The sequence below is a fragment of the Tubulanus polymorphus genome, chromosome 5 (genome assembly GCF_964204645.1).
Source record: "Tubulanus polymorphus chromosome 5, tnTubPoly1.2, whole genome shotgun sequence".
Lineage (NCBI taxonomy): Eukaryota > Metazoa > Nemertea > Palaeonemertea > Tubulaniformes > Tubulanidae > Tubulanus > Tubulanus polymorphus.
In genome coordinates this window covers 23326383-23343607 of record NC_134029.1, presented here as the reverse complement: position 1 = coordinate 23343607, position 17225 = coordinate 23326383, and the positions used below count along the sequence as shown (strand labels likewise).

General features: G+C 37.7%; 2 protein-coding genes across 4 annotated transcripts; one reads left to right on the top strand and one right to left on the bottom strand.

Moving 5' to 3' along the window:
- The first annotated feature begins 412 nt into the window (after positions 1-412).
- Positions 413-3212, top strand: LOC141905749 (phosphomevalonate kinase-like). The gene is made up of 4 exons (XM_074794751.1): positions 413-509; positions 711-774; positions 858-1149; positions 1701-3212. The coding sequence occupies exons 1-4, from the start codon at positions 421-423 to the stop codon at positions 1868-1870; spliced, it is 615 nt and encodes a 204-aa protein (XP_074650852.1). The 5' UTR covers positions 413-420; the 3' UTR covers positions 1871-3212.
- Positions 3213-3701: 489 nt separating this feature from the next.
- LOC141905812 (IQ domain-containing protein H-like) lies at positions 3702-17195 on the bottom strand. Of its 3 annotated transcripts, XM_074794853.1 has the most exons (25): positions 17023-17195; positions 15765-15881; positions 15259-15422; positions 14956-15028; positions 14548-14667; positions 14093-14170; positions 13723-13912; positions 13177-13352; positions 11263-11280; positions 10298-10431; positions 10114-10191; positions 9925-10033; positions 9365-9592; positions 8724-8874; positions 8117-8292; positions 7888-7987; positions 7463-7635; positions 6901-7089; positions 6643-6763; positions 6072-6346; positions 5145-5345; positions 4953-5075; positions 4780-4841; positions 4486-4594; positions 3702-4378 (listed from the first exon to the last, which is right to left on the bottom strand). In XM_074794853.1, exons 1-25 carry the CDS (start codon positions 17095-17097, stop codon positions 4292-4294), a joined length of 3327 nt encoding a protein of 1108 aa, XP_074650954.1. In that variant the 5' UTR covers positions 17098-17195; the 3' UTR covers positions 3702-4291. The 3 variants fall into 3 exon arrangements, with proteins under 3 accessions (XP_074650954.1, XP_074650955.1, XP_074650956.1); XM_074794854.1 differs by lacking the exon at positions 11263-11280; XM_074794855.1 differs by lacking the exons at positions 15765-15881; positions 17023-17195 and having other exon boundaries at positions 14548-14662; positions 15259-15395.
- Positions 17196-17225: the final 30 nt, after the last annotated feature.

The window sequence follows — 17225 nt, the reverse complement described above, 5'->3', positions numbered from 1 at the left end:
TATGTAAATCGTCTCACAAATGTACCGATTAGCCTAAACACCTTGGCTCACAAACTGCGCATAATAGCTAATCGACCTAATCTCGAATCGGCTCGAAAAACGCCTCATGTATTCACGATTATTCATCATTCATACTGTTATCACAGAATCCCGTCAATAGACAGATTTTCATTTAAAAAAACTCCTCGATTCAATTGAGGTGAGATATATGAGGCATTTTTAATTACTTGGAGGGAGCCCGTGAGTTCAAGACGGTGTCCTGACGGTCTTCCCGGTCTTCCTTTCTGAAGGTTCTGACGGTTCCTGGTGGTGTTTAGCATGACCGTCACAAAAAGCAAACGTGTGGAAATTGTCGGAGCTACCCTCTTCAGTCCGACCCGTATAGTGCTGCCATCTATGCGTAGCGCCTATGTTGACAAGATGGTGGAACGCGAACCAGTAGCTATACTACTTTTTAGCGGAAAAAGGAAAGCAGGCAAAGATTACGTGGCTCTAGATCTTCAAAAACGGTGAGTGTATTGAGAACTTCTATGTTCGTTTCGTTTCGTTAATTGATTGTGTAGGGAGGGTAGGGATTACAGTTAAATCTACAGAAACATGATTAATACTAGCGGTTTGCAATATTTCACCACAAGGTGGCAGCATCTCCTGGTGAATTTTCTGTGTTGAGTTGTATATCATATATAGTATGTTTTCATCCTTAATTTTAGTATCGGGGAAGCTAGATGTGCGGTAATGAGGCTGTCTGGTCCACTTAAAAAGCAATATGCTGTGGTAAGAGAGAGAGAGAGCAAACAGATCGAAGTATCATTCGGATAAATTTATTCCAGATCATTCACGAGTGATTATCATTTCAGGCGAATCATCTCGACTATGAAAAGCTGCTCGATGCTTCGGAATATAAAGAAATGTACCGAGATTCGATGATAAAATGGGGCGAATCGAAACGTGTGAAGGATCCGGGATTTTTCTGTCGTATCGCGACGTTAGACGACGAGAACAGCGATAAACCCCTGTGGATTATTACAGACGCCAGACGGAAATCAGACGTGCAATATTTCAAAGACAATTATCCGACTCACACCTACACGGTGCGGGTAGTGGCGAGTGAGGAAGTGCGTAAAACTCGAGGATGGGGGTTCGTTAAAGGTGGGTTTTAGAGTTCAAGGCTTGTGTTTCCCCTCAGACATCGAACTACGCTAACAACACCGATCCCAGTTCAAAAAAACTTAAGTTGTCACCGTGGCATTTGTCCATTGATTAACTTAACAACTTAACAATGGCCCAATTGACATTAGATTTAGTCAAATTTTCGGCATTTTGAAAACTGATCATCCACACATTGAATATCTGTTCAGTGCCAGTGGTTCACCTGAGACAAATTGAAAATGAACTACAAACACCAGACATTTTGAAAACTGACCGTCCACACCAAAATAAACAGTAGTTCCACAGATCTGATTAAAGGTTTAAACTCATTGAAAATAAACTAATTTTGACTCGAGAGTTTACTTTAACTCTTTAGCTGCGGAACTGGATCCCGTTCACTTTCTAAAAGAGATTGTTCACACTTAACTCTAAAGCAGTAAATGTCTGAAGGAGAAAATTTAACTTATTTCTTGCTTTGAGGGATTTGACCATAGGAACTGTCAAAAGATTGTAACTCAAATCAGTAATTGATGATGATCTGATATTTTCAGGAATTGATGATGCTGAATCAGAGTGTGGTCTCGATAGCGGCGTCTCGTGGGATTTTATAATCAGTAATGACGGTGATAATGAAGCTCTTGCGCAATGTCTCGATCGCGTCGTTAAAACTGTCGATCAAAGAGTGAAGTTTTTCATCTCTTCCGATTCTGAAGAACGGTGATTTTCCATCGAGTAATAGCCAAGTCACGGACATCCATAAGCTTCCAGGGTTCATAGCAGTCCTTGAAAGTTTAGCAATGGGAACGGGTCAATTCAAGGCCTTGAGTATCATAAGAATGGTCTCTGAAATCCGTAAATCATTGAATGTCATCAGTCATTACTGGTAGTTATCATCTGCAGATCCACGATCCAAGTAGTTCACTGTTAAAGCTCTTAAAATCTACCGATTATAAGGATGCCTGGAAAATGTAGATCTCACGATTCCTGGCTTAAGCATGACAATTATATATAAGTCTGGAATCAAGAGTCAAAAAAGTCCTTGAAAGTCATAAAATGAGATTGTTGGTCATGGACACTATGAACCCTGTGCTTCTTGCCAATCGAACAAATAGAGTGGAGAGCATGTGCGTGCATGCTGTTTATTTGTAGGCTTTAAGTGTGAATGAAATCCCCAATTGAACAAAGAATACTACCAACGTTACATTGTTGAAGTATCCTCCTCCCTCGCTAAGATTTCAAGCGGATCCTAACTGGTTTGAATCCCGATATCCCAAGGGGATATATATTTGCGATTACAATGCAATTTTAGATTAAAATCTGCTTCTATGAAAAAAACTGTAATTCATAAAGATGGATATATCTTCCTAGCGATACAGTTAGTGTATAGAAAGTTGCTTTATTTGATCTCAATTTTGAAATGCTTTACACCGATGAAGTAAAAGTTGTTGTAATCTCTTGTTCCTTTGTGTAATTGTGATTAAAAGTATTAAGTGATCTTGCCTAGTTTTCCAATGATTATCGCTTTCTTATTTGCTCAAATTTGCTCGATGTGGCTTTCTGTATGATTGTGCTGAATTTTGTATCCTAACACTTAAGATTTTACCTAGTTTTTCCTATGTAGGTACTAAAATGAATCAAATACCCAGGTGCTTTTAGATTACGATGTTCTGAACATTTTAAAGCCTCTATGAGCTTATTGCACATGCTTCTGCCACTCACGCATTTCTAGGTTGTGGCATATCAAAATTGACTTCGGTATTGACAAGCATTTGCACTGGCTTAGGCCTCACTAAATCTGACTGGGCCCTAATCTACAACATAGCCGCTCAGTACCTATAAAGTCTACTGGTAAATGTGGTATGTTCAGTCACTTTGTTAGGGTTTATCCAAGATCTTATCTCTGGCACTATATTGCATGTATATAATTAATCTTCCAGTATTTAATGTACACTGTTATATTGTTATTGTTACTAAACCTGAAATAGGTAAAATTTCCTAGTACTAAAATAGTACAATATGTTGTATTAATACGTTATTATTTTTAGTGCATTTACTACAAAGTAGCAGTAATTGTGTGAAGTTTTAGTCAGTATGTGATCAATAAATCCTGTGATCCAATAAATTATTCTATTGATCGTTGAAATGAGTTTTCTTTCTGAAAAAATTTGAAATGCATCGTGAGGCACAGCAGAAAAAAATTGCGTGTTCCAAAATTTGTGATTCAATTTTTTGAGTAGGACCAAATTGAACGAGTGATTTTCAAAGCCCACTCAACTGTTGTAGGCTGAGTCACTGTTCACCGAGGCATAACGACAAACGACAAAGGAATTTCATGTCGCCTCGGTAACGCCTGTCATGAAGACATACACCACGCTGGAATGGACTACTGGGTACTTACTAAGTGAACTCATGCATGAACATATGGAATTACTCGCGACAATGATCGTATATTCACAGCCTTTGTCAACTCCTACTACATGTATGCGTTGGCAAAGAATTACAAACTACCAGATCAAAAACAAATTGAATTCATGAATTCTAGTTTCAAGCAGACTGATTTTATTTACAATAACTTTCATATATTTTGTACAAACAATTTTCAAAATGACAACAGCATCTTTTCATAAAACATATAATGATCTAGTAAATATAATAGAGATAGTTAAAGAATTACTTTCAAAAACCTTGTAAATTTATCCACATTTGAAGACAACATTGGACGGAATGAAAGTACATTGTATAATATAATGCACTGAATCAGAAAAAACCATCTAAAACTATCGATTGATTTTCATTGCACAATATGGCAAAAACTACTCTAAAAATTTACTACAAATGGCGATAAGGACTGGATTGAACCTAAAGCTGTCAAGCAAACAGATGTATAGTATTCGACATTCATTCAAACATGATTAAATATCTCATGTCTGAACTGATGATAATAGGCTTCTTATTTCCAACGTTTGTCGTAGAGACATCATTAAACTAACCATTTGACTGAATGCCTTTTATAGTGAGGAGGAAAAATAATAGATATAAGATTTAGGGAGCACTGACTAGTCCCACTGACTCAATAACAGAATTATAACGGTATCTATTTATTTTTTGGCACTCAGTTTAGTTTTTATTATTTTGTTGTAAATCAAGTTTCGGATTCGTCATCAGATGATTCTTGTCCGGCATTTTCGATTGTAGTTCCCAGAATACCTTCAATATCCTCAATAGCAGCCTAGACAAATAGAAAAATGCATTCAGTCAATTCTTATACCGGGTACTAATGTTGCAACGATGGCTAAGATTTTTTTGAAGGAGTCGTCTATTTGAGTTTTAATTTACCTGGAAATTACTCGTGCCTTGCATGTTTGGAGCAGATATCTCCTGGTGTATGATGGATAAGTTTCGCGCAAACGTCGCTAATGCACCTTGCAAATTGTCTCCAATCGTCCTGAAGTGAAATTGACAAATGCATTAATATCACCTACTAACATGTACATGTTCTACTAGACACTTAACCTTGTAAATGCAGTCAACTCTGCCTTATTCGTGTAAATATTTCACCGAGTTGAGAATCGAAGTAACGTAATTGTAATAGCAGTAATCCAGTAATTGTAATTGAAGTATTGTACTTACAGCATGCCCATATTTTCTCTGTGAAAACTGTCGATAAGCGTGAACATCGTACCTTGTTTTTCCTGTGAAAAAAAAAAAAACAAACAGCGATGAGTTTATTAAAGTCTTTTACCGAGCGATTTGAACGCTAAAAGACAAATCATGTATGTGTAAAACTATGATAATTTCATTACCTTAACATCGAAACCGATACCGTGAGCTCTACACATCTGGAAGAATACGCTGTAGTGAACGACGGCGAGGTTTGTATGAAGAAGTCTGGTGCTCGTAATAGCAAAACGCGTCGTATTTGGAGGCTGAAAATAGATCAGAAATCATTGTAGATTCGCACCCGCAAATATTCCGCTATTTCCCGCTAAACGTACCTCTTCTTCTTCGTCGACTTTTTTCAGATATTTCCATCGACCCTTGGCCGGTTTTTTCTCTTCTTTCGGAGGTAAAGGAACGTCTAACGTGTGATTTTTCGTATCCAGCGTCGCGTTAGTTACGAATTTCATCATCTGAGTCATCGCTAGGTGATCGCTGTAACACAAACTCAGATCAATTGCCCACAATTTTTGATCCATCTGCGAAAGAAAAAGTGTAAATCATTTTAATTCACGCACAACGGACTGAGTAATTTAAGAATTCAAGTAAAATCAAATAGACATAGGCTTTGTTTAAGGATTCGCAAAGACTAATCAAAATCCAGGGTTCATAGATATGATGAATCTACATTCATATTCAAGCACGTTTAAAATCCCACAATAACGAAGCCAAGATTGAAAAATTCTATATCAGAATGATTATAATTGATATAATCATTCTGATATAGAATTTTTCAATCTTGGCTTCGTTATTGTGGGATTTCTCTCGGTATCATCATACACGGATATTGTGTATCTTCTAGCCTCACGTTTAAAAACATTTTCATTATTCAAGTTAAGCCTTTTGTTGATTGTTTTCTGGTGGTCATATCATGAAATAAACTACTGCATTTGATTTCTAGAGACATTCTCAGTCAGACACAGTGGTTTTTAATGCAATCGATTTTGTCAGTTATGAGAGAAGAGCTGATCTGCTCTTTTACCACAAATGATTCATGCGAGGCTTTGGTTTTTAAAACGGCCGAGTAAATGAGATTTAGCACTTTAAAGTACATATAATTGCATGAAGGGATAAAAATAAGCACTTCTGCATAGCAGGCCATTTTATACAATTCCCTCAATTTAGAATTTTTCAGAATTATAAGACCCCCGCATTGAACGCTGAAAATGTTAGATTCTACGATTCATAAACGTTTCTATACTCACTGATACAGGATCAATAAACGTCGCGAAATCCACCGAGAAATAACCGACAACCCCTCGTGACTTGCAAGCATCCGCGACATCGTAACAGATTTTATTCAGTTGGTCGGCTTCGACAGACGACTGAGGCACGGATAAACCCCAACATCTGAATGGAGAACTCGCGTGTATCTGATCACCCATGTTTACCATTTCAATATGACCGTTAGGTTCGATTAACATATCTACGGTTAGAGTGGTGACACTTTCAGACGGAGGACACGCCTCAACAATACCACCTAGAAAATATATACAACCGATAATTAGGAAAATTATCATCATAAGATGTCATACCGCATATACATCCTCAGGAGCTACAAGCTTTTGTAATAGCCTTGGGCCGGTTGCTAAAAAGTTGGTTTAACATTATCGGCGAGAAATACCATAGTAAAAATGAAATTCTAATCGTTACTATGTCAACTAACCAACTTTTTTGAGATCTGACTCAACGTAACTTAAAATTGAAAACCAGCAAAAACCAGCAAACCATCAGGCCGAATAGAATCATAAAATAGATTAATAGAGGAGAACATACCTTGACTAAGGAAAGCTTCGATGAATTTTTCCCACGTCGGAAAGATATCTTTATCAGCAGGCACGGCGAATTTATCAAGTATATCGGGTATTTCGGCTAAAATCCTCATATACGCAGGTTCCTAAAACATACAATGTGAAATCATCAAAGAATCAATATAAAAAGAGCCATTTATAGAACCAAACATATGCATCCATGAGGGGGGGATAAAGAATTGGGCATTCTGAAAATTAAAAGAATTGTGTAGGTAAACATTACCTGCGCCCATTTTTTACTCCATTTCTCGCCGTATCTCTGCGACTCTTTCACGGCCCAGTTGTAACATTTCAGATGTTCAGTAACGTCGATATAAGCGATGCCTCGACCGTCGAACTCGCAGTCTAATTTCATTAACCATCGTTGAACGTTTAGATTCTCGGTGACAAGCTGAGCCAAACATTCCTGCAACTGTTTATACAAAACAACGATCGATTATTAATCAGGGTTTGCGACTAAAGTCACCACTTTTCAGTCAAAAGTCAGCAAGATTTGCTGCCATTTTTCACCAGTGATGAATCCATGAAATAAGAATATGCGTTTTGTGATCAACTTAGGAGAAATTCATATTGACAGAAACTTATGACTTGTTGTAATTGGAAAGACGCAATAGGCCGCAATAAAATTTGTGAACTTTCAGGATTTTACCTGAAATGAACAAGCTAAACAGGGCCTATCCTAGTTTTCCCAAAATATTCATAATTTGTCAGACTCACTACAGAGTAAACCCAGTCAATTCATTTTCAAACTCTAGATGGAAAATTCTCGTAAGAAGCTAACGAACCTGAGGTAAGCTGTAAATGTCGTATTCACCGGGAGGCATTGTTACACCGGCGCTCGAGAATATTCGTTTCGAACCAGATTTTGTTGAGTAAAGATGAGCAACGTCCGGTTCAGGAGCGAGCATAGGTACTCCTAAATAATCAGCTACAGCCAAATCATCCTGATGAGGAATACCTAAAAATACAGTTTACACATTTGTTACTTACAGGGCTGCTAACCTGTACCCACTTGTGCAACTGAATAACCAGGGTCCAGTTCCACAGTTTGGAGTTAAGATTTGACCCTGAGTTAACTCATTGAAAATGAACTAATTTTGACTCAGAGTTAACTCTAACTCGTGACTGTGGAACTGGGCCCAGTAATACAGTCAAATTTTAAGGAGAAATGTGGAACTGGATTGAGTAGTTAACAGAAAGTTTAACATACCTGGAACGATGTAAGCATTTCTGCCGCGGACAAGATTTTTAATCCTGCTGATCGCTCTAGGACTGTATTTAAGATGAGTGGACAAACACATTTTATGGGCCTGTAACGAATGAACTTAACATTTAGCGAATTGAATAGCATTCTCTGGATCAGTGTTTTTAAGCAGAAGATTAACTATCGTCGCTACAATTTCTATCCCACGGAGATTAGAAGGAAGATTTATACGTACAGGGAAACTTTTGATCGCGTCGGGGACGATGATCTTGTATCGTTCTTGTAGGTCGGCTTGATCTTCAACATTACCCGAGTTTATAGCACCTTTAAGACTGATCAGTTTATCGTAATATTGTAAAGTTTCGTCGTTCATCGTCACCGGACAAACGTATATTACATCTACATTCGGATCTAAATAGAAAAAAATACATTCACCAAATGATGCCGAAACAAGAGCGAAGGAAAATTGGCAGCAACTCTAACTATAATTGTTAACCTTTCAGAACTTTCCCAAAAATTAAGGGAGCAGTTTCATAGACGGGCATTACCTTTGGGTTAACTCAATTGATAATGAATTGAGTTAACCCCTGGGTTAAAGGTAATAAGAGTCTCTAGAACCAGTCCAAAGAGTTTAGTGTAATTTCTTTAAGATCTAAGGTCCCTGTAAATCAATTAAGATTTCAAGGAACCGAGTAGTATGAACCTTGTTCGTTTGTTTTGGCTTTACGTCGCTTGGATCTTGGTTTCCCAAGACTAAACCTATTGGATTACTCATTTAACCTCACCTAGTAGGCAAAGCCTCTCTTATGACTCTTTTTGCGGAAGTTTCGTGCAATATTTACCTGTTAATTGACAAAGTCGAGCCATTTGTGTATTTTGACGAATGCCTAAATCAGCGATAGATCTGCGAATACGATCGTTATAACCCATTGACGGAATATGAATAACAACTCTACGAGATGATTTAATTCGATCCCACGACAACGCTAATTTCTGAAAGAAAAACATACACGAGAAATAGAAATATTCATTCTCTTCCTCAGTCATTTGCTCGTAATTCAAGCAAAAGATTTCAGTTTTTTTTTCAGGTTCAAAAATACATCATGAATCAATGAATCGCACACCGGCGCATTTAAAACTATTGCAACAGACAGACTACCCCCTTCCACTCAGCGACCCTTTTTATTCACATTTCAATCGGTTTAATTTTCATTAAGTTCCGATGGTTCTTTTTTCTTGGTGGACACAGTTTCTATATTGGCTTTCCAATCATCCAGCCATGTACCGGCATACATGTAACCATATGTACGTTTTGCCTCGTTTGTAATTACATATCATTTATGTTGTAAAGGAATATGGCGAATAAATAAATATTATTATCATAGCAATGAGGAGCCAGCTGTGGTAATCAAGGATTGTTTCATAGTTTTTCTTTCGTGGGTTTTTCTCTTATTTGAAGTTCATTTTAAACATGAAAACCAACCTTCGATCGTTGTCTGAAATTTTCGAGTTGATCCAATCTGGTTTGTTTGAGACCGCGTCGAACGTCGGCCATTTTGACATGCATCACCCACGATATAACGATAACTCCGGCCGCCCACTTCCTGCGTCGATAATTGAGGTACCACGAACGATCCTTGTATCGTCGATACATCGCTTGTATGACCGTAGCAGCGCGATCGCGACCGCCGATTCCAAGGAATTTCTGGCCCTGAATTCATTCAAATAACAATAATAAGAACATCTTTAGTTTAAGTGCGCCATTATTCACAACAATGTGATAAGTGTCACTCATGTTACATGGCTGCTAAACCTCTATCAGTAATTAGTTGAATTTTTTACAGGAACATCTCATTGAAATATGAAAGAAATTAATCAGTAATCAACATTAATCCCTCAGTTATTTGTTTCATATTTCTGTACGCATCCAAAAATTCAAAGATAAAATAGTAACAAAATACTGAAAATCAAGAACAGTTGGCAGTTCAGGTAATAAGTTTACCCCTTTTTCCAAAGCTTATTAGGGCAAAAACATCAACTTACAGGTTTGTACATAAGAGCTTCAACATCCTCGCGATTAACAATAACTCCCAACAAATCATCTACGGTGGGCAATTTCTCGAGTTCGTATTCGTAAGATAAATCGGCTACTCTGAAAAATGTAATGAAATATTGTAATCGATATTCTATTCACTCATTCTATTTCCCTCGTTACTCATAAATTAAACTCACTCATCTCCATTGACGAATGCTATCGGTATATTGTAGGTGTTCAACATTTTCTGCAGGTGTTTCAGCATTGTGACGATACTGCAAGACCAAGATTACTAGATTATATAATACGTGTAGCGCAAGCAATATTTGACTCTAGTCCGACTAGTTTGACCATCTGATCTATCGCGACCTTAATACTTACTTTCCCCAGGTTAAGCAGTAATGTTGTTTAAATGCCTGGAATTCAGCCGAGTTATCGCGTACTTTACCGTGTTGAATGGCGAATCGATGGTTGTGTTGTTTGAATTCACCGCTGGCAGGTGTCGTCGGTGGAGGCTGCAAGAGTAGACAATATGATTTATATATATATATATATCAGCATTGCGTAATGGATTCATTCATTATTCCAGCGGTTCACTTGAGATACACTTGAGATCAGCACTTTTTTGTTGAAGTTACGTACACAGGTAGTCATTAACCTGTCTGTGGTTTAGTTTCACGATCGGATATTTTCACAAACCACATGGTTGGTATAAGCCCATCCGATTATAAAAAGCTTACCACCAACGATTAGGTAACTAACTAGTACACAGGGTGACCACTCGATTTACAAATTCCCTTGAAATTTCAAATTTTCTGAAGATTTTTCTGATTCCCTGTTTTTTCGAGACCAACCACCACCCTGGTTTAAAATCGTTCTACCTAAAGCTGGCCGCCACATTTAGAATTACGTCAGCAATGAACATAATCACGTATCAAAGAATTATGATGTCATAGCGGGATTTTTCAAATGTAGCGCCATCTTTTCTGGAAGCATCTAGAATAACTTTTACACATTTAGGGTATAAACATGTATTCATATATATCTAGGGTACGAAGAAATATCAAAGGGTTTCAGCAGGAAGGGGTGTTATATTATAAAACTGGAAAATCATCTTTATTGCTGCCGGTAGATACACATTGAATCATGAAGGCTACATAGACGACGCAGCACAGGGAATATGTACAACGCGAAAGTAAAGTAACAGATATCACCCGAGACAAGTACATAATTACATAATTTGAGTGAGGGATAACATGCATTTCGATATCAGGTATAGATACAGGGTGGGGAATAACATGTGTGTGTGAACACTGAAAGACCACAGTGACATTCACTTAACTCACCAGTTTTAATGGTTGAACCTATGAACAGACAAAAATGAATCACTACCGATGTTTATGAAAAGTTAGACAACGGCCAGGGCTGGAGATATACTTTTCAGAATTGTTTTGAATATTGAAAATAGGAATGGAAACTATCCTGAGGGGATAAAAGAAATCTCTGATTTCACTATCGAAATATCTGTCTAATTTAATCCTTTCCTGTGTTCTCTTGACACAAAACTTGAGTCAAAGTCAAACTGAGATATCACCAAACATTGAGATGGCGGGATAAAGTGACGGTAATGGAGTATCTTGTATCCCTAAAACTAAGATACTCTCTAGAATTGTATAGATCAAGACTCGATGATAAGTAAAAAAATATCCATAGACTAAAGGCACATGAATTCCAAATAGGAGATTGAATAGTAACTCAACTATTGTTACAAAAGTTGCGAAAAATTAAGTTGAAAATGTTTAATGCGTTGATTATTTTATTTTAATAAAGTAAATAATCAGAACTCTGCAAACGAGATATCACCCAACAAATAAATTCAAGCTCATTATAAAGTTTAAATAATATACGTTTGAGACAGAATGGGCAACGCAGAATATGTCATAACAATGCAATTAGTTGTTGGTAAAATTAGTTAAAATTCTCGTCACAAGCAGATATTGCATATTTAGATGATGTAGGCAGGGTCGGTGCATTTACAGTGATATCGTAAATTAAAACCAGTGAAAAGTGGCACAAGTCCTCGAATATTTGGTACTAAACCCGTAGCGTAGGGGTTGAGGGGGTTTAAGACAAACTGCCAAAAATCCAAAAAGGTTTCGCTTTTGAGAAATTGAACAACATCCTAGGCTTGTTCAAGGGCCTGTCCTCCCAGTCTATAGGCATTGTTGGTATCCGTCAAATAGGTCAGCATTTTAACGAAAAACATTATGCCGCTACCCTGCACTGGTTTTTAAACTGGTAATGATCACAAATCTTTATAAATCATTAGAAAAATATGCAAATATTCACTATACGTGAATGAAAACATACAACATTGCCTGTTGCCATGACATTGCCCAGTCTGCTCTCATTCACTCTCGTCTGCTGGAAAAACAATTAATTGAGTAATATAATAGTGTCATAGTAGAGATATAGACAATTTCAAACTACCGGGTACTTCTAAAGAGATATAGCTAAAAGACAATTTCAAACTGCTTTTAAACAGATATAGCTAAAAGACAATTTCAAACTACTTCTAGAGATATAGCTATAAGTTCAAACTGCTTCTAAAGGGATATAGCTAAAAGACAATTTCAAACTGCTTTTAAACAGATATAGCTAAAAGATAATTTCAAACTACTTCTAGAGATATAGCTATAAGTTCAAACTGCTTCTAAACAGATATAGCTAAAAGACAATTTCAAACTACTTCTAGAGATATAGCTATAAGTTCAAACTGCTTCTAAACAGATATAGCTAAAAGACAATTTCAAACTGCTTCTAGAGATATAGCTAAAAGAGAAACTATTTCTAAACAGATAAAGCAACATTTTCTGATTTTACAGTAATTATTGCTACCAGTGAAAATCAAAAGGACATGAAGTATGAACCTGAGACCGACTTTCGAATTACTGAACTAGGGTTGAAGTTAAAACAAGACCTTGTTCTCTACAGTTCATGTTAGATGTTTGATTCTTAGGTAAGAATATCTAAATACGGGAACTGCGGACTGGGTTCCGGGTCTATAAAACCAGCCAAGGGGTTTTCAGGTAGAGATTCAGGCCTATGACAAAAACTTGCCTAGTGGAATAAGAATCAAGTTTCACCTTTGTTTTGCAAAGAACTTCATTTCACTGCGTTTGTTGTTGGCCATTTGAGATTAAAATGTGCCAACAAATTGAAACCAATTCGAAATAACAATATTCTTCAACCCGGCTTACCAGAGGCTGAAGAGGCATCTCAAATGTTTTCATGGCAGCAGGAGTTTTAGATGCACGTGAGCTGCCGGCGGATTTCGAATCGCGGCTTCGAGCAGATGAGATGGTTTTACGAAGGGACGGCATTTCATTCAGACGAACCACAGTATCTAACTTCACTGAAGCCATATTATAGCCATCTAAAAAACAATGTGGAAGAGATGAAAAATCATAGTGTTCCCGGCTAGAGATTTCAGAGGGGGAGCAGCCATCCCTGCCAATTTCATATCCACTTCTCTGTAACTCAGTCATTACTGCTCAAATATACATAAATTGCCATCAATTTCTTATCATTGCTTACAATGATAATTGCTTCATACAGAAGTAGTTGATGTGAGAGACGAAGCTAAAATGAAATGAAATCTTAAATCTTTCAAAAGCTTAGCATTTTGCTTCCGTAATGTTATATTATAGAATGAATGCAGTCCTAAAATCACATGGACAGCATTGAACAGGTATATGTATAAACATAGAGACCTCTTAGATTCACAAGGAACACGGGATATTTACCGGTAAGACTAACAGCAGGTGGAGGGATGCCTCTAGTGTCTTTCTCAACATATTTATGTAATTGAGCCGTCCTATGTCTAACCGGGGATGGATCGAGAGTTAACTCAGCAGCCGGCGGTATCAAACCTCGTTCTAACAAACTCAAAATACCCTTTCTCGTATCTTCATCGGAGATCGCAGGAGGGGCCAACTGAAACATATACGCAGAAAATTAACGATCTTTAATAATTCACCTGTCCGAGAGCGGTAGAATTCTATTCAAATCCGTTAAAATAGAAACAGATTATCCCATAATACACGAACTATAACCAGTTACTTTAATGTTGTAACCCATTAATATATGACAAGTTGAATTGAATAGGCGGCATACCTGCGGATCGACTCTATTCGCTCGGGGTAACACAGCTAGATGATCAACAGTTGAACCAGTTATCGGTTTCATTGTCGGCTACAAAGAGCAATAACGCAATACGTCGTCATCGTAAATCATAACGCAACAATAGAACTTGTTTCTATTGACTTTAGCTTTATACACAACCAGTCACAGATAATACGATATTGAATAGACTGTTGTAAAACTATGCGATGAATCGCGAAAGACGAGTATGCTATTTATCCCACAGTTACGAGATCGAAAAGTCTTTTAAAAATATCGAAACGTTAAAATCTATTAAAAATCCAAATTTTCGGTTTTTCACTCGTTGATAATGGAGTTTAGTGAAAAACCGAAAATTCGGATTGTAGATAAATTTTAACGTTTCGATATTTTTAAAAGACTTTTCGATCTCTTGATTGTGGGATATACATCAGACGTATATTACATACCTTTTGGTGAGTTCTTTCAGCAATCATTGGTAACGAAACTCCGTATTGTTCGTTCATGATTTGACGATTTTGCGCGTTATAAGGATTCTGTACAACTCTCATACCGTACAACATTCTAGCCTTTAAAACACATAAAACATGAAACATTTAAAGAACGTTATGGGACACAAAGCTCCAAACTGAAATTTGCCGGGACACAAAGCTCCAAACTGAAATTTGCCGGGACACAAAGCTCCAAACTGAAATTTGCCGGGACACAAGCTCCAAACTGAAATTTGCCGGGACACAAGCTCCAAACTGAAATTTGCTCTCGTGATTTTGATGTTAAGGCAGATCTAGGCTTATTTGGTTCTAAGCGTAACAACTCAGTCTTAAAATTTGAACCAGTATTGATGAACCTGAACATACCTGCTGTCCCGGTGTCGGGCCTTTGGTTTGTAATTTCTCTTTCGGTAAAATACTTGTCTTCTTCGGAAGTGTTCTACGCAAATAAACAAAGAAAAACAATATTTCTAATCAGTTTTAAGTAAAAATCCTCCAAGGCATTAAATCTTTGATAGAAGAAACTGTTACCCTGTGTAGATTTCCTTCTAAAGGGATATACCGTAACCAGGGGAATTTTTACGTATGATATCTGCAGAGGATTTTAACCCGGGGATTTTGGGAACATTTTGCCGCACACAATTAAAACGAGGAGGCGTTTAATCGTACCTGGCATCGATTGCGCCCGTCGTACGAATTACATAATCCTGAGACGGTTGTGATTGATTTCTCAGATCCCACGTAGTTTCATGACGTATTTGAGCCTGTGATTCCAATGATGGTAACGTCAACACTTGATTGTTCATCTGATTGACGAGCTGTTCAGTTTTTGCCTGCAATTCAGAAAGAAAATTTGTTCGGTCGCTTTGGCTTTAAAAATACTTTCATTTTCAGTTAACCCTTTCGGGATTAATTTGAAAATTTTGAATCATTCCACCCTAGCATGTTGAACAATAGGAATACCACTATAGTGCGTCTACACCGCAGCGCGGTGTATCGTTAGTAACTGATATTTCACCATGTTTGACATGTACTGCCATCTTTTAAGAGAGATGATTACTAATTTCATCAATACACCATAGTGCGGTGTACTAGCAAAATCCATCACTGATTTATACACCGCACTGCAGTGTAGACGCTCTGAAAGGGTTAAGTTGATGATCTACTTGACTAACCTTGATTTCATTTTCAGTTTTTTCAATAGCGTCGTCCAATGCATCAATGTTAAGTTCCCCACGTCCATCTTTCTGAGCGTTCACTTTCTCACGGAGATGGTGCAGATCTTCTTGAACCTAAACAAAACAAGAGAGTTCAATCATCAAGTGTTATACATCATACTGTCATAATTTGACATATCTTCCTTTGACAGTGCATGTAGCTGCAAGCTATCTTCCTTTGACAGTGCATGTAGCTGCAAGCTATCTTTCTTTGACAGTGCATGTAGCTGTAAGCTATCTCCCTTTGACAGTGCATGTAGCTGCAAGCTATCTTCCTTTGACAGTGCATGTAGCTGCAAGCTATCTTCCTTTGACAGTGCATATAGCTGTAAGCTATCTTCCTTTGACAGTGCATGTAGCTGCAAGCTATCTTCCTTTGACAGTGCATGTAGCTGCAAGCTATCTTCCTTTGACAGTGCATGTAGCTGCAAGCTATCTTCCTTTGACAGTGCATGTAGCTGTAAGCTATCTTCCTTTGACAGTGCATGTAGCTGCAAGCTATCTTCCTTTGACAGTGCATGTAGCTGCAAGCTATCTTCCTTTGACAGTGCATGTAGCTGCAAGCTATCTTCCTTTGACAGTGCATGTAGCTGTAAGCTATCTTCCTTTGACAGTGCATGTAGCTGCAAGCTATCTTCCTTTGACAGTGCATGTAGCTGTAAGCTATCTTCCTTTGACAGTGCATGTAGCTGTAAGCTATCTTCCTTTGACAGTGCATGTAGCTGCAAGCTATCTTCCTTTGACAGTGCATATAGCTGTAAGCTATCCAGCTACTCGATCAAACCATCAGGACATAAACATTCGGCGTCTGGGGCAGTTCAAGGGTACTTTAGGACCAGGGCCCAACTGATAGCTTGAGTCCATCATATTGTTATAAAGTCTGTTATAGCAAGGCGGTGCGGGAGAGGCCCTCGGCAGATCAGATCAGTCATACTGTTACACCTTTGCATTCATATGACAGTACGCCAAAAAGGTTTGACAGTCCACTCCTCTAAGTCTAAATCTTACGCAGTTGGTTCAATTGAACAAACCAACTTATATGAGCAACTGGCCCCCACAATTGTATTTGTAAGTAGTTAAAATTGATGTAAATTTAACTTAAATCTTAGGCTTATTGAATTGAAATGTCAATCAATGGATGGTGTGTCGTGACATTTTTTCATTATTGAAAATAATTTATTGAATTGATTGTGAAATGAAAGTAAAGAAATTTTACCCTTATTAAAAGTTCTCCGACATGTTGAGATTGATTGTTATAGTCAGACATGCTCGGGGGCATGTTAGTCAACATCCTCTCTCTCTCTGTCTGTCTGTCAGTCTGCTCTACGAGTTCGCCTGCCGGGTCCCGATACCTAATTTTTAACAATTTTGACACTTCCTCATTATCACTCTCTCTAGCAACCCGATGTAAACAACAAA

Bases quoted from the DNA above. Each gene is read 5' to 3' on its own strand.
- LOC141905749 (XM_074794751.1), top strand. From the start codon at position 421: ATGGTGGAACGCGAACCAGTAGCTATACTACTTTTTAGCGGAAAAAGG. The intron at 510-710 runs GTGAGTGTATTG...CCTTAATTTTAG, and splicing joins GCTCTAGATCTTCAAAAACG to TATCGGGGAAGCTAGATGTG. The intron at 1,150-1,700 runs GTGGGTTTTAGA...TGATATTTTCAG, and splicing joins AGGATGGGGGTTCGTTAAAG to GAATTGATGATGCTGAATCA.
- LOC141905812 (XM_074794853.1), bottom strand. From the start codon at position 17,097: ATGTTGACTAACATGCCCCCGAGCATGTCTGACTATAACAATCAATCT. The intron at 15,029-15,258 runs GTACGATTAAAC...TTATTTGCGTAG, and splicing joins ACGGGCGCAATCGATGCCAG to AACACTTCCGAAGAAGACAA. The intron at 6,764-6,900 runs GTAATGTTTACC...TGTATGTTTTAG, and splicing joins GGAGTAAAAAATGGGCGCAG to GAACCTGCGTATATGAGGAT.